Here is a 17015-nt window from a genome sequence, read left to right on the forward strand (position 1 = left end):
AATCCTCAGAACAACCCTAAGAGGCTGATGCTGTTTTACAGATGAGGAAACTGAAGCGCAGAGAGGTTGAATAACTTGTCCCAGGTCACACAGCTACTACATACTAGACACATACTTCAAACGTAGGCTTACTTTGAAATTTTATTTTATTTTTTTTTAATGTTTATTTTTGAGAGAGAGAGCAAGAGCGAGTGGGGCAGGGGCAGCCAGAGAGAGGGACAGAGGATCTGAAGCAGGCTCTGCACTGACAGTGGAGAGCCCAATGCTGGGCTCGAACTCATGACCCAAGTCGGAGTAGAATGCTTAACCAAGTCACCTGGGTGCCCCTTTGAAATTTTAAAAGAAGTCGTATAAGCAATGCCTTTGATTCAATTTTAGATATATCTAATACATATTTACCTAAATCAAACTACTAATATTTTATATCACCTAAGATTGGTAAAAAGTAAAAAGTAGCTGTCAAGTAATTGTATTCATTCATTCATCCACTCCACATGCAGTTCATGAGCTCTGTGGATGCCAGGCCTGCCCTCAGGGAACTGCCATCAAGGGGAAAGCAGACATGAATATAGACCATTGAGTTAGCTGGATGTACAGTGATAAATCAACATGAACAAAGGCAGAGAGGCCACAGAATTAACATCCAGGAAGGTTGCAAGTGACTCAGTGAGAAGGAAGTGAAATGAGCCAGATCAAAGATTAACCTTCCATTTTGACCAGGAGACAAGAATTTATTCTGAGCTCCTAGAGAGGCATCAACAGGGTAGTGGAATGATCTGGGCTTAAGAAATTCATCTGGCACAACCTACCGAGGCAAAATCATCTCATGGCTGTATCCATATGCCAAGTTCAACCCCTGGACCAGAATTCTGGGTCCACCACTCAAGATCTGTGTAACCTTAGACAATATATTTAACCTCATAATTTCTCACCTGTAATTTACAGATAGTCATAGTACCTATAACACAGAATTGAAGTGAGGATTAAAATATTACCATGTACAATATTAGTAACAGTACTCAGCAAATATTAGCTACTAATAACATAACATTGGTTATTATTATGAAATCATTATTATGAATTATTAGTCACTAGTATTAACAATGGCTAACATTACTTTAGGGCTTACTCTTATTATATTATCATCATCATTATTGTCATCCAGGGGGGTGGGTTAGAGGTGAAGGGTCAGAGGGCACAGAGGCTAGGTGACAGTCGCCATAAATCCTCATCCAAATTAGACCAGAACAGTGCTTTGGGTCAAAAGCCAGTATTGGGTCAAGTTAGAGAGTTATCGTCTGCCTTTTTAAAAAACTGAAAGAGAATGAAATAGAAAACATCAGAATACATTGTTCATCATGTGGTAACTTTGGTTTTGTGAATCTTCTTTCCATTTTATACACACAAACACACGCATTCATATACATAAATGTATGTATCCAGTCACAACCTAAGATGTTTTTCAAATTATAGATCGCAGGCAAAAAGGTTTCACAGCCCTGGAGTAGAAAGTGTTATCACCGGTCTTCCCTCCAGCCCTGCCCCTCAGGTGCTCAGATGACCAACTATCACTGCATCAGCCAGTGTCAGAAGACTGAATGTTAAGAGACCAGAGCTCAGAAACTTGGGTTTGGGCTTCAGTAAGGTGATTTGATTTCTATGTATCTTACGTCTTTTTCCTTGTCCCAGAACTAATTTCCATGGGTATTTTGAGAACTGGGACCCAAAAAATATCACCTACACATCTTGATTGGCTCTAGCTGCCACCCTAAGGCATTGTCTGTCTAGTAATGTTGGCTTTGCTACTAACTCACCGTGTGGCCTTGGGCAGACAGCTGGATGGCTCTGGGTCACTGTTGCCCCATGTATAAAATGGGGGTGAAAATAGTTGTCTTAGATGCTTTGTGGTTATTAGGGGGTACCAATGAAATCACAAATGTTTGCACTCTTTGAAAATCATGGAGAACATGTAGAAGGAAGTCTATAGTAGACACTTGGGATCTATGATAAATCCCAAAGACTCCAATCAGTTACCAGTGGTAACCTCAGACCATTCTTTTGCTAAGTGAAGTGATGCAGCTTTCCAGGTTAGGACATAATGGACCCATTTGAGTGGGTCTAGAGAGCTCTGTAACCAGATGAGCAGAGTTTGCAGTGGAACCAGGCTGAGACCTTCCCCGGGAGATGGCCTTTTGGGTCTTGGTAGGGAAGAGGGCATCTTCGGCCAAAAGGATGCCTCATCTGTCCATGACCGAACGAAGAACTTGGAAACACCCACCCATCAGACCAAAACTAACCTTCAATGTGTTTTGTTTGGCCTACAAAGTGTTTTGAGATTTGAAGAAATCATGGATAGAATCCAAAAATCACACATTTTGTGCCTAAGTCCAAATTTCTAACTTGTCTTAAAAATGAATAAGCCACCCTGTACTGCTTGCTACATTGCAGCCCTGCAGGCACTGAGTGCCCAACTGTCCTCTTGGCAGGCCTGGCCCTCGCCGCCATCTGTCAGAGACCCCACCCCAGGCACGGAGCCTCCACACCAGCATGGCACCACTGGTCATAGCTCTTGCTCTGTTGCTTTTCTACAGGACAGTTGCACAGTTTGTATATCCACAGGGCTCTAAGAAGTGGAACAGTGAAAGAAAGAACTGAGAAAGTTGTATGCGTCAAGAAAAATAGCTCTCATCAGGCCTCGCTCAGGATATTCTGTTTTCCTCCTGTGCTTATCTTGTATGGGGCTCTTGTATGGGGCTGCATTTGCTATTCCAGAGCCAAAGGAAGACATTTGGAAGGAAGAAGGGAGTGCTATCACGGGTATAAAAAAAAATCCCAGGATGTCCGTTTAGAGCAAAAAGGTCCAATGGGGAAAAGAAAAAAAAGTGATATCAGGAGCTTCCCACCAATCAGACACCCTGGCAACACCCAGGCAAATGGGGCTGACACTGTGGCTTCCCCAGGTGCTGATGGTGTCCCTGTTGAGGCTTGTAGGTCTGGACGTGAGGGAGTTCTCAGATTGCCATGGTGGCCAGGGTCAGCCTAGCTGGAAGGACACTTTTGTGTAGTGGAAGGAAGGGGGGACTCATGGAAGTGTGATAGAATAGAAAAACTCCAGTTTTAGAGCCTAACAGACCTGGGTTCAGATCCGGGCTTTATTACCACCTCAGTGACCTTGAAGGAGGTTCTGAACCTTGGTTTTCTCATCTGTCAGATGGGGATTGGTTGGCCAATTAAATAAACAAATGTATATTAGATGCACCAGGCTCTGGAGTGAGCAAAAGAGCTAAAGTGCCTGCTCTCATGAAGCTTACTTATTAGTGGGAGAAAACAGACAATTATCAAGTAGTTGTTTAATTATCTGGTCATGATACATGTGAATTGGTTATTTATACTCTGACTCATTTCCAAAAAAGGTTGGAAACAAGAATAACATCTCAGGCCGTGTGACCATGTAATGAGATAGTGTGTGCTAAGTGCTTAGCCGTATGCCTGCGTTGTTTTTCATTTCAAAAAATCTTTTTTTAAAAATTTTTTAATGTTTTTATTTATTTTGGGGGGGGAGGGGCAGACAGCATGGGAGACACAGAATCCCAAGCAGGCTCCAGGCTCTGAGCTGTCAGACAGAGCCCCATGTGGGGCTCGAACTCACAAACTGTGAGATCATGACCTGAGCCAAAGTCAGACGTTCAACCGTCGGAGCCACCCAGGCGCCCCCACAAATTCTTTTTTTTTTTTTTAATGTTTTATTTATTTTTGAGAGAGCGAATCTGAATGCGGGACTGGACTCCACCAACCGTGAGATCATGACCTGAACTGAAGTCTGAGGCTTAACCAACTGAGCCAACCAGAAGCCCCATTTCACGAATTCTTAAGGAGCCCCAGCTCCGTGTCAGGCCCTATCCCAGCTGGGGACATGATGGGAACAAACACATGATTCCTATCTAGGGAGACTGCTGAAATCAGTGCCCTCTGGTCTTTGTTTTCAACTACCTTGATACTCATCACTGGAGGGGAGGCTGAAGCCTCTTCCTGGCGGCTAGGGGGAGGAGCAGAAAGAGGATTCATCCTCAGAGGGCCCCGGGTGCAAGTCCCCCCCTGCTACTGATCTCTTTGTGGCTGTGGAGCCCTCCCCTCTCCAAGTCTGAAGTCCCTCGTCCACAGCATCGCAGGGCGAATCCGAGGCCGGGGTGGATTCGGGTATTGCCTTTGCCTCCTGGGGCCCGGGCTCAACCCTCTCTTTCGTTTCCCGGCTGCAGACCACTCAGCCCTGAGTGCGGCGAGGACCCTGTTCGTGGATGTGGAGGAGCGCGGGCCGGAGGCCATGGACGTGAAGGAGAGGAAGCCGTACCGCTCGCTGACCCGGCGCCGCGACGCCGAGCGCCGCTACACCAGCTCGTCCGCGGACAGCGAGGAGGGCAAGGCTCCACAGAAGTCCTACAGCTCCAGCGAGACCCTGAAGGCCTACGACCAGGACGCCCGCCTGGCCTACGGCGGCCGAGTCAAGGACATGGTGCCGCAAGAGGCCGAGGAGTTCTGCCGCGCAGGTGAGGGCGCCCGGGGCCGGGCTGGGGGGGAGGGGCAGCTGTGCACCTGGGTGCGTGCGCAGGTGAGCAGACAGCTGGCGGGAGGACGCGGGCCAACAACCAGGTCTCGGCTATTCTGGCTCCCAGATCTGGTCAGAGCCTGCCTGTAATTCACGCTTAAGTTAAGTTCATCTTCGTGGTCACCCGGTCCGTGGGCATAAAGAGCTGGTTAGGAGCTGGGCTCCGGGCCAGACTAACCGGGGTTGCGTTCAGAACCGCCACCAGCTCTCCGGGAGGCCTCAGTCCCCATCTGTTAGATGGGCTGCACTGAATGGGCTAGAGGGGCATGTTGTAAGCGGTAAGCATGCTAACATCAAGTGCGGAGTAAGTTAGTTATTCGTTTTATTACTAGTCATATATGTATCCATTCAACAGACGTATTACCTTCTTTGCCTCAAGTATCGTCCCGGTCTGTCAAAGCGTTGCTCCTGAAATAGACCTAAAGTCTTGGTAATTGGATAATATCTTGGCACCTGACTCCTCTCCTTCAGTTCCGGCCTACACGAATCACCAGAGCCTGTCCATCCTACTCCAAAGTAACTTTCAGATCCATCCCTCTTCTTCATCCACTCTGCCACTGTCCTCTCTCTCCCCGGGAGGGTTGACCACAGCCCCCCTTCACCCAGTGCTGCCACCTCTGGGCCATTGTCTGCACTGCACCTGGAGTGAAGTTGGGAATGACTCCCCCTGGTCCATAACCTGAGCTCCTTAAGCTGGCATAAGGGACTTTCCCCAAATCCGTTTTTCTTCCTGGACTATTTTGTCCCCCGCCTCTCCACACCCTGCCACCCATGCTCCAACACGCAGACCTACTCACGATTCCCACACTTGCCATATTTGTTCCTTACCCTGGTGCTGCAGTGATTCCTATTTTTCTGCCTGCAGACCCTTGAGCCCTCTGTGATGCCTGACGGGCTGCTACCAGTCGCTGATTCTGCCCTACCCGCTTCCCTTCCACAGCCAGGGTTGGCCAGGCAGCGTGCTGTGTAGTTTATATACATTCCGGCACTGTTGTCTAATCCATACGACAACCCCGAGCTGAATCCTTTGCCCCAGATCACAGAGGTAAGAGGAGCCGGTCTCAAACGTGTATACCCTCATATAGCCTGACACCCACCTGGCCTCTCCCACAGGCCTGAATCCACATGAAAGCTGGCCTGTTTGTAATGCTGCCTCTCAGGCTCAAGAGGAACGATCTTTAGCTCTTTTCCAGCTTGTGCTTAAGAGCTCAGACTGGCAACTGACTGATCTCCAGTTGAATTCTGGATCTGCCTTTTTTATTGCCCTCAGCTTCTTCACCTGGGGAATGGGTTAACAGTGATCCTAATCGTAGGATGGTCATGAGGATTAATGAGGATTGTAAATAAAGTACTTGACACAGTGCCTGGTGTGGAGCAGATGCTTCAAAGATTCTGCCTACCACTCATTGCCTTCTCTGGGTCTCAACGAGGAGAAGGGACAAAAGGATATCAAAACTTGCTTCCATCTCTGTCCCGCCCATGCCTGATAGAGCTCAGTGATCCCTGACTGGCCCAGCTTGGCCTGGATGCCACCCTAGCACAGGAGGCTGCAGAGAGGATCCCCCTCTTGTCTTTATAAAAAATAAGAATCAGGGGCGCCTGGATGGCTCAGTCGGTTAAGCATCCGACTTCGACTCAGGTCATTATCTCGCAGTCTGTGGATTTGAGCCCCGTGTTGGGCACTGTGATGACAGCTCAGAGCCTGGGGCCTGCTTTGGATTCTGTATCTCCCTCTCTCTCTGCCCCTCCCCTGCTCATGTCTCTCTCTCTCTCAAAAATAATAAATAAACATTACAAATTTTAAATAAGAATCATTCCCATTTCATAGGCAGACATGGCCATGACAGTTTAGAGAGTACTCCCCCACCCATTACCTCCCGAGATCCTTAAAAATTCTGTGAGGCTAGCAGGTCATAGATTATCACCCCCACTTTAAAGACAAGAACATTGAGTCTTAGGTGATTGCAGCAGCCCAAGATCACACAAGTCGAGGTTGAGCAGGGTGATAGGTCAGCCTGTGTCCTGGGATCCTCATGAAAGACGCCAAAAGGCCATAAAGTCAACAGATCATAAGGACTTCCCACATTTGGGGAAATAAATCTCCTAAGCTCACACTTCAGAGGGGCTGAGCCGGCTCCAAGGGATCGCTGAGCCCTCAGAGTCAGCCATCACGTTGCACTTCTCCGTCCACAGATCTCTCAGCTCACTCATATTCACGCTGCCTCTGGCTGCTTAAAAGGGTATATAGGGCAAGCCACATGGAAACTGATGCAGCCTGGGCTGTTTATTTCACATTCTTCTGATGTGTGACTGGCTTTCCTTGAGAGGTCTAGCCCATCAGGGCAGGAGCATGAGCTGGGACGGAGGCAGGGGACAAGACAGGGGTGGAGAAGGGAGATCAGAGAGAGGTAAATGGGGCAAGCATGAGCTGGGACAGAGGCAGGGGACAAGACAGGGGTGGAGAAGGGAGATCAGAGAGAGGTAAATGGGGCAAGCAGTGAGTATGGTGTGCAGAGAGGATGGAAAGCAGACCGGGGATTTGGTCTCCAATGTGGAGTTTCTTCTACTTAGAAGGAGGGCACAGAGGGAGGGCAGACCGGAGGATGGCACATAGGGGATATTCAAAATATTTGACATCGGTCTGACCCATACCCTGACCAACCAGAATGTCTGCCTGGCCACTGAGCAGAGCCCAGAGGTCCCTGCTGTGCCACATCATGGGGAGGCTGGGGGTTGTTTATGGGGAGGGGCTAGAGTAGACAGGGTGGAGGCCAGGGGCACTGGGTGGGCCTGGACATCAGTTGCCAGCCAGTATAGAACTATTTCATGACCTTAACCTCATATTAAGGCTGGAGCAACATGAACCACCTGAGCCACAGGATTGGGGCACCCTGCCTCCACTGCAGCTCTTATTTTCCCAGTGGCCCCACTGGTCCCTCCTCCCCTGCTCCTTCCCTTTCTTTATCCATCCCCCAAAGTACTGCCAGAGTGTGTCTGCCTGTTTTCTTGAAACTTCTACAGAACATGCACCCTGTGTCAGTACAGAGGTCTGGGCCCAGAGCTGACCGGGACGCTCAGGAGCACAGGGCTTCTTTGCAGACTGATGCACACCATGGTGGTAGGGGCTCTCCCTGCTGGCTCCCCTCCTGTTCTCTGGCAGGTCCTGGCCTTGCGGGCTTTCCCACTGAGCCCTGGCCCTGGTTGCAGGAATCCTTCAAAGCTCAGGCATCTATGCTCCCCTCTTTACTCCTTTCTCCAAGTTCACTCTCATCTGCAGACCTGTCCTCTGAGCTCCCACCTTCTGCCTGTGTGTTCCCAGAACATTCTCCGTGGATCTCCCCTCTTTGGACTTCCACCTGTCATCGTGTATTTGGTTGTAGCTCCCCCACTTGCCTGGAAAGCCAGGCACCACGCCCTGCTCATTGCTGTTTGTCTGTAAACCCACGGCCAGTTGGAATTGGCTTAAATGTGGGAGCTACCTGATTATAAAGTCATTTCCCAGAGAAGTGGTTTAATTGGAATGGGACCGTTAATGCCTCTGTCCACCCCTTCTTCTTCATCCCCCAAACACTCATGGGAATATTAGAAATACGGAGGAAGCCATCCTTGAACAGACGTTGAGCCAACATTCAGGTGCAACATGGAGGCTGTGTCTTTCCTGGAAGTTACCATTCCCTTTGTTGCTCAAATGCTAATCCCCCAGTGAACTCCCCTCACCCACCTCTTCACTGACCTCAGTCCTGGATGTTTCCAGGCCTCCCCGAGCCCTCAAGACTTCTCCGCAATCCAGCTCTGTGTGCTTGGCTCCCTGGACTGCCCCAAAGCCTGCAGATCCCCGCCATGGTCCCGGCCCTGCCTAGCATGAGGAAGCCCGTGGTGTTGCTTGGGGCCCCCTTTTCTCTGCCAGTCACCATCTTCATTGTCGTGTTCTAGGCTTTCCCGACTTGACCAGAAAGGACCTTCTGATCCCAGGACAGCCATCTGCGTCTCATCAACTAGGCGTCCACTCGGCTCAGGAGTGCTCCTTTCTGGCAAGTCCTCTCTCGATCAGAAGAAGAGACCTAAGGCTCAATTTACAGACATCTCCTGAGCCCCTACTGAGTCCCACATTTTGTTCTAGGCGCAGGGATTTAGGAATGAGCATGACAGGTTTCCTGCCCCTGCTGAAGTCATCACCAGCAGAAGGGTCAGGCCTTTGGTTCTACTGTGCAGGATGACTAGGGCCAAGGACTCTCAGAATGGGCTTGAATACAGGAAGAAGCAAGGACTCCCGCCCAGGGTGTAGGTATTAGGGGAGACCTCACAAAGGAGGGGCCATGTGCGTTGGGCCTTAAAGGAAGTGGAGGAGGTGGGCTGATGGGGGAGGGGCAGAAGGAGCCGTTTCGGCAGTGGGGCACGTGGGCAGAACACCACACAAGCTCGCCAGACAGCAGTGAATCCTGGGGTGGGCGGCCCGGTTTCTGGTGGGGAGACCCCTGCTCAGGAGACCCTAACCAAGCTTACTTGCATTTCCTCCCAGGAGCCAACTTCACCCTGCGTGAGCTAGGGCTGGGAGAGGTGACGCCCCCTCATGGCACCCTGTACCGGACAGACATAGGCCTCCCACACTGCGGCTACTCCATGGGGGCCAGCTCTGATGCCGACGTTGAGGCCGACACTGTACTGTCCCCTGAGCATCCCGTGCGGCTCTGGGGCCGGAGCACACGGTCGGGGCGCAGCTCCTGCCTGTCCAGCCGGGCCAACTCCAACCTCACGCTCACCGACACTGAGCACGAGAACACCGAGACCGGTGAGTGGCCACCTTGGCCTGTGCCAGGTGCCAGGGTTTTAATTACAATATTGATTTTCTGCTCCATTGCTTGGGGCTCCGGTAAAGTTGGTGAAAAATTGCTTTGCTCTCAGTGGTCAAAAGTCAGAGCCTTTTGCACGGTCACACAAAACACCTACCCACTCGTGACACAGCAGAGATTGGGTCACTGCCCTTTGTTTTCGGGTTTTCAGATTGGGAGGTGCCTCAGGCACAGGGTTATTACTTGCAAGGTGCCTGTGGTGGGAGCAGGGGGGGCAGCGGTAACGGATCTCCAGCAGCTTGTTCTCTGTTGCATCAGCCATATCTGGTCCTTCCTGAATCCCTCTCCGTCTCCAGCCTCCAGGTGCTCAGCAGTCCTGGGGGGTCTCCACCGGGGGCGCCCTCCCCCCGTATGTCAGGCTGGTCAGAGGATGGCCTTGAACAAAAACTGTCATGTTGGGGTAACTCAAAGCCTGAGGGTTTGCTCCAGCTTTCCCCCGATCTCATGTGCAGATCTGGGGACGTGCAGGTTCTGGGCTCGATCACACCCTCACCTCTGCACCCCTTCCTCCAAGGCCCAAGAGATGTTGTGGGAGAAAAAGATGGCAGCTCGTTCACATGTCTCCTTGGTACAGGGGAAGGGCGGGAACCCGGTTTCAGAATTTCCCTCCTTACTTTTGGGAACTCGTTGGCGGATGTCTGAGGGGCTCTGGGTTAGTTGCAGCCCTGCGGTCTCCCTTCTCCGGTGCTTTGTGCCCAGCCACACTCTGGGCAGCTTTGTGGACCCGGGCCAGAACTGAGAAAGCCGCTGCTGGGTCTGGCAGCACAGCCTTGGGGAGGGGAGTGGAGACAGGGACAGCCCCTCTGCCCAGGGGAGCGGGGAGGGCTTTTGGTCTCAGAAGTCCAGGAAGGGAATGTGCTAGTGCTTCCATACCAGGGTGGGAAGGGCAATGGGAGTGAAAACTGGAAAGGCCGAGCCAGGCACCAGTGCCCCCTACTGGTTTCCAGCTCCGAGTGCAGGATCCTCCTAATTCCTGTGCAGGCTTCCCCAGAGGCGTGTGTTGGGGAGGGGGGCGAGGGTGGAGACCAGGTCAGAGGTGAAGGCTTAGGCAGGTTAATCTCTGAAAAGGTTGCTCTAGCTAGGTTATACACAACAGAGTCCCAGATTTGAGTCGGGCAGGAGACAAGGTAAGGTCAGGGTCAGGTGGGAAATTTATTTCCTTAAAGAGTCAGGTGCGGCAGAGTTCCAAATATCCATTCCACCAGCCCTCCCAGAGAGCTCGGAAGTTTTCCCGTGGGAGCCTGTGCACCTGTCTGAGGGGTAAGGGAGCAGCAGTGCCTGGATACTGGCTTGGCCCTGTCACCCTCCCTTGCCCTGTGAGGAGGACAATGACCTCAGCACCGAGGGAGATCCCCCTCTCTGCAGTGACAAGCCATCCACCTTCCCACCTTCCCACCTTCCCAGCTTCCCACCAAGGCCCAAGTCAAGGCAGCAGCCCCTTTGCCCCCCACCCTCGCCATGTACTGAACAAGAGCACGGATTTGATATGTAAGGCCTTTACAGAGAAAATGGTCTCTGATCAGGAGGCAGGGAGCCTCAGTTCCATTACTGACCCGGAGTGTGGCACTGGATAAGTTGGATTCTTTCTCTGGACCTCTGTTTCCTTTTCCTCATCTGTAAAATAAGTAGTTTTAAACAAAATCAGCATTTCCTGTATCTGAGAATGTTAATAGTTCTTAGGGTGGGGTGGGGATGACAGCAGGAAAGTGCCCTGTGGTCAAATAATGTAGGAAACATTATGTTGTTTTAAGCCAATTTCTTTACTGCAGGACTTCTCAGAGCCTTTAATCTATTAACGTGCCTGCTAATGGGTAAACCACCTAGGAGAGACATACGCAGCATTCCCCAAATTGATGTGAGCATGGAACACTTTGCTCTCAGAGCATCTGATGGGTTCGGTGTTCTAATGAACACTTTTGGGGAAGAGCTGAGCTGAAGGACCCGCAAGCCCTTCTAGATCTGGGATTCTGTGATCTGAAATGCTTGTGTTAAGATGGAGGCACACAAGAAGAAAATGATAATATGATAATAGCAACGTTAGCAGTCAGCCGCTGCTGCTAACCAGCGGCCCCCAAGCAGTGCTGATGCTTTAGTTCTAGGATCTCATTTCCCCCCAGGAACACTGCTTTGAGGTAGGTTGTATCATCCCCATTGCGCAGAATAAGGAGACTATGGCACTGAGAGGTTAAGATACCTGCAGAAGTCACATCACTAGCAAGGCAGGATTTGAACTCAGGCCTTCATGACTCTAAGATCTTTATTCTTGTAGCCCTAGTGACCGTGAGTTTCCTCTGCAGTGAAGTACTTAGGTTGTTTGCTCTTTTGCAGGCTTCTGGCCCTGGTGACAAATGATCATTTTTCCACAAAGTCATGACAGGGTGAGGTGCACGCCGCCCACATTATTGTATATTCCCTGAGAGCGGAATTAGAGCTGAATTAAGCCTCTGTTGGGTGATAATGACATGGTCGAGGAGCCTCAAGAGCTTCAGCCTTTGATAACAGGGACGGGAAATTGATAACGGGGACGGGAAATGGCTGCCTGCTTCCCCTGGCCGGGCCACCTCTTCCTTCTCTTCCGATGGTCTGTTTCAACACTGGCTGCCACACTCAAGCCTCGCTGTGCTCGAGGAAGACAGGCAGGCGAAGGAGGTGGACAGGTGACTCTAACAGAGATCCCCCGACCTCCGCAGCCCTTCCAGGCCTGGACTCCCCAAGCCCAGACACCCACAGCTGCCCACGTGCTTGTCCACTTGCCCCTCGGTGGAAAGCTACGCTAACAGCTTTGTTATCCTCGTGTCTAAATAGTGACAGTGAATCATACTGACAGTGCGTGAGCTGTAGGAATGGCTCCCTTTTGTCTACTGATGAAGTTGACAGTGCTGTTGTGTGCCCCGTTGTCTCCCCAACTTACAGCTGAGGACCGGGGCTCTGGGAATGAAGGGGGAAGAGCTGACACCAGGCCCTACCCAGGAGTCTGGTTCTGTCCTGTCTGCTCTCCCTCCCTTCTCCATGCCCCTCCCATCTCCTTCTCCCTCCTCTGCCCTCCTCTCTCTGTCTCACATTCATCCCCTCCCCTAGTTCTCCTTCTTTGATGAGAACTTGGGTCTTGCCACCAGAACGGGACCCTATCGCACTGGGTACATTAGCCAGACACCTCAGAGTGTGACTGCTTTCCAGAAGTACAGGGGAGCCATACAGAGGGCCCATCATGTGTCAAGCCACCGCTCATGTGTGATTGCCTTTAATCCTCATGACAGTGCCATGTCATTCCCATTTCCCAGATGGGGAAACTGAGGCTCCAAAGAGTCTCCTGGCGGAGACGGTGGAGCTGGGAAGTCAGCAGGTCACCAAAGCTTGGGTGGGAACTCAGATCTTTCAGTCCTATAATCTGAGCTCCTTGCCCACCTCCATTTGAATCAGCGAGTGTTAGACTCTCAGTTGAGGCCACCAAAAATACGTGACCACGTTCTCAGAGATCTTTAGCAAATGTGAAATGCAGAGTAACTCCAGCAACTTCCAGCCACAGGAAGGAACATCAACTCTGCCTACCCACCCAGCCTCGCATTAGTCAATAGTAATTGTCAACAGTATTGATAGTGGTGGAGGGTTTTGCTGAGGTCATGGCGATGCTGCATGCAGCTGCCATCAATAATAACTTTTATGGGGTCCATTAAAGCCAGTTTCTGCCCCTGAAGGTTAATGTCAGCAGCTTTTATGTCACTGCTTAATATCCAAAATAAATACAGAATTGACTGGGTAATGTAAACACAAATTTTCTGCACCACGGCCGTCAGGCAGAGCCAGCCCTCGGGCCTCCTCTGCTGAGTGGGGCCAGCAGGCTAGGGGATGGCATGGAGAAATTGGCACCAGGCCAGGCACACAGTTGGCATCAATAAATGTTTTTAGAAAGCAAAGGTTGCGATTCGAGCTCCGTTCCCAACTGCTGGGTCAGTCTGACAACAACGTCTCTGTTGTAGATGCATATTGTAATTCGCTCTATACCTATCCCAAGCTCCCTCAGTGTGCTGGGCATGATTCTGGAGTCAGGAGTCTAGATGAATAGCAGGGAGGTGGAGATAGGACGACCTTGGGTCTCTGTCTACAGCGGAGGTATAGCAGGCACTGTTGCAGGGTTGAAAGAGCAGCAGTTCTGGAGTCTAATGAGGACCTCTGCTCTCCTCTCCTGATTGTGCCCTGTCCAGCTCTGAAACCTTGGGCAAGGCCCCTCGACTCCCCAAGCCACGGCTTCCTCATTTCTAAGACAATGTGGCGGTGGTTACCAGGGGCCAAGAGAGCAGGGAATGGGGAGTTAGGGTTTAATGGATGCGGAGTTTCAGGTAGGGATGCTGTAAAAGTTCTGCAGATGAATAGGTGACGGTCACACAACAATGTGAATGTACCTCATGCCTCTGGATTGTACTGGTTTAAAGGGTTATGTATGTTGGGGCGCCTGGGTGGCTCAGTCGGTTAAGCGTCCGACTTTGGCTCAGGTCATGATCTCACGGTCCGTGGGTTCGAGCCCCGCGTCGGGCTCTGTGTCTCCCGCTCTCTGCCCCTCCCCCACTCGCGCTCTGTCTCTCTCTGTCTCAAAAATAAATAAACATTAAAAAAAAAAGGGTTATGTATGTTTTACCACAATAATTAAAAGAAAACAGAATCAGCATGTCTTCTTTCCTTGATGCGTTACTATGAGCCTACGCTATACCTGTGAAGCATGCAGTCTGTGTTGGTCCTTAACTGATGCTGGCTATTGATATTAATTTTTTAAGGAGCTGTGGAATGATGGTAAAAGTAGCCATTGGTCTTACCCTGAGGGTGCAAAGGCTCATTCCTTCATCTCACTCTTGTTATGCACGTGGGCTTGAAGGCCAAGTAGGATTTCACTGAGCATCAGGGATCTAGAGAGAGTCATTCCCGGTAGAGAAAATTGCACCAGGCGAGGCTTAGAGGCATGTGAAGAGGCAGGCGGGGGGCACGGGGGGTGGTCTGGGGAATTGTGAGAATTTACTCTGTGCTTTAATCCCAGAGGCAAATTGAGAAATGCATTTAGAAAAGAAATGATGAACAGAATCACAGTTACCCCAAAAGTATCAAGCAGCCTGGGTGTCAAAAGGGAAATTATTGGTTAACCTAATTAGGCAGCCAAATTGCTTATTCAGAGTCAGAAGATTAGGGGAGCATCTCCAAAGCACAGTGAGAAAGAAGCTCATTACCAATTTAACTCAATTTATCCTCTACCCTCCGTAGCCCCATGCTCATGAGACTTGGTTTAAAAAATCTATAAGCATATCTATCATTAATTCCCTGAGAGGCCAGAAACTGCAGCTACCCAGCCATTGTGTGCATAAGGCTCCATCTTCTAAGGTAGGAAGCCAGGCTCCCTCAGCCTGAGAAGTTGGACAGCTGGGTTTGACTGCACTTCTGCCTCATGAGCTGCCCATACTCCCTTTCAGGAACACGGAGGAATTAGGGAATTCGACTCTCCACCTGGGCAGCTATCCATGGACAATGAGTGCTGTAAGGCCCCAACTTCCAAAAAAAGGATTAGAAACAGCCTATTAGAGAACCCGAGAACCCGAGAATCTGAGAATCCAGGAGCTAGAAGGAACATAGAGACAACAAGCCCATTAACTCTTAGCCTTTCCTCAATTTCCAGCCAAGGAAACTGAGATTCAGAGAGGTGACTTGCTGAAGGTTGCACAGCTAGTAAATGGCAGAACCGGGGTCTGAGTCCAAATCCGCCTCTCCTCAATACCCATGATCTTTCCTAGCCACTGCACTCCACAGTTTGTTCTGTTTTATAGAAACATGTTTTTATTAGTTCAACGTGTACAATATATATATAATCTAGGAGGTGATTCTAGCTGTTTTCAGAACATAATGTTCTTTGTCAATGTGAGAAGCTTGCAGAAAAGAAACCGAATCCATAACCTGTTAGAGTTGATGTGGAGCTAGAGATCATACCAGGCCACTCTCAGATTGTGACCTGCTGGACAAAAGACATTTAGAGTAGGGATCATAGAGGTTTAAGAGAAAAATTCCAACCAGAAGGTATCTGAGAAGGTTTTATGGAAGAAGTGCTGGCCACTGGGCTTTGAGGGGTGGAAAAGACTAACAGGTGAAAAGGGGGAAGAAAGGGCGTTGTCGGTAGACAAGGCATGAAGGTGGACAAGTAAAAGGTGTGTCCCACAAAGTTAGAAGATAGGAGTGTAACTGAGAATATGGGAAGGGGATGTGTTCGGAGGGGACGTTGGAGAGTGAGCAGGATCCTGTCATTTAACAACTATTTATTGAGCACCTACTGTGTTCCAGTTACTGTTTTAGGTCTTGGGGTCCCAGCATGGTCGATACAGATGAAACCACCCACTGCTTAGTGGGGAGACTGATGATAAACAAGTGTAAAAACTAAATGCTGCAGGATGTAATGAAAAAGGGGAGAGGGAATTCCAGGGTGAGAGCAAGGCTGCAGTTCTAAACATGGTGGCCAAAGAAGGCTTCACTGAGAAGGTGACGTTTGAGGTAGGCATGGGAGTAAGTGGTGAGGACATCTGGAAGAAAAGCAATCCTGGCAGAAGGGTGGGCAGGTTCAAAAGCCTTGAGGCAGAAGCGTATCTGGCTTGTGTGAAAAGTAGCAATGAGACCAGTATGGCCGGGGTAGGGGAGATGTCAAAGAGGTGATGTGGGGCAGGCCATTGCATGAGCAGTCGCGGGAGGGTCCTGAGCTGAGGAGCGACAGGTTCTGATTGATGCTAAGACAGGAGCATTCTGGAAGCTCTGTTGAGAGTAGACTCTAGTGGGCCATGTCAACGTAGGAGGCTATTGCTATAATCCAGAGAGAGAGGATAGGGGCTAAGACAAAGAGGAAGCGTGGAGGCAGTGAAGACAGTATCTGGGCCTGGAAAAGGGAACAAGCCACCTCTTCCCTGGTCCCTCCAGGGCCTTGTAGCAGCGAGGAAGACCTCCATACTCAGATTCTGTGACCGAGATGGGCTCCCGGGTACTCTCAGGGGAGGGACACATTTGACCCTTCTCCTAGCCTCACAGCTCCTTTGGCCCAGCAGCCAGGTCCTTGAGTACTGGCCTGTCCCGTGCCGCACCCCGTGCTCTCTCATGGCCGTGGCTATGAGCCAATCCCCCTGCCCGTCCCTCATCCCACCCTCCAACCCGCTGCTGACCTTGCTGCCTGACTCCCACTCCCAGCCTTGCCTGACCTCCCACATGAGACTCTTGGCACCATCTTGTTTTGTTATTATCTTGGCTTCCCTTCAGCCATATTTCCATAAAACCCTTCCTTCTGGCCGGGTGCCTCAAACTGCCTTGGTGAAGTGTGACACAGGGCCTCCTCTCCGTAGCTTCACGTCTGCTAGAATTGCCTAGGATCTGGAAGCCAGTATCTGACAGCCACGAACAGTGTTGCTCTTGGGAGTTCCTTGTAAGGGGACTTTAAGGAGTCCTGGCCCAGTTTCAATGCTCCCCAGTCCGTGAGGCACTGGCGAGCTTCATTGCTCTCCCTGGTGGGCAGAACATGCTAATACAAGAGCACCTTCCTTCCGCACTGGGAA

The 17015-nt window shown here is 50.5% G+C and overlaps 1 protein-coding gene across 1 annotated transcript in view; it reads left to right on the top strand.

Annotated features, from left to right (window-relative positions):
- Positions 1-4306: 4306 nt before the first annotated feature.
- The window catches only part of TENM4 (teneurin transmembrane protein 4), a 383504-nt gene continuing 370795 nt past the window's right edge, over positions 4307-17015 (top strand). Inside the window, exons 1-2 of the mRNA XM_047071426.1 lie at positions 4307-4544; positions 9123-9392. Of these exons, the coding sequence (XP_046927382.1) occupies positions 4322-4544; positions 9123-9392 (493 nt within the window). The 5' untranslated portion in view covers positions 4307-4321. The remainder of the gene's footprint in view (positions 4545-9122; positions 9393-17015) is intronic.

The sequence above is a fragment of the Lynx rufus genome, unplaced genomic scaffold, assembly GCF_022079265.1.
Source record: "Lynx rufus isolate CCGP_SWC_20201006 ecotype Redwood Valley unplaced genomic scaffold, mLynRuf1.p SCAF_9, whole genome shotgun sequence".
In the NCBI taxonomy this organism is placed as follows: Eukaryota; Metazoa; Chordata; class Mammalia; order Carnivora; family Felidae; genus Lynx; species Lynx rufus.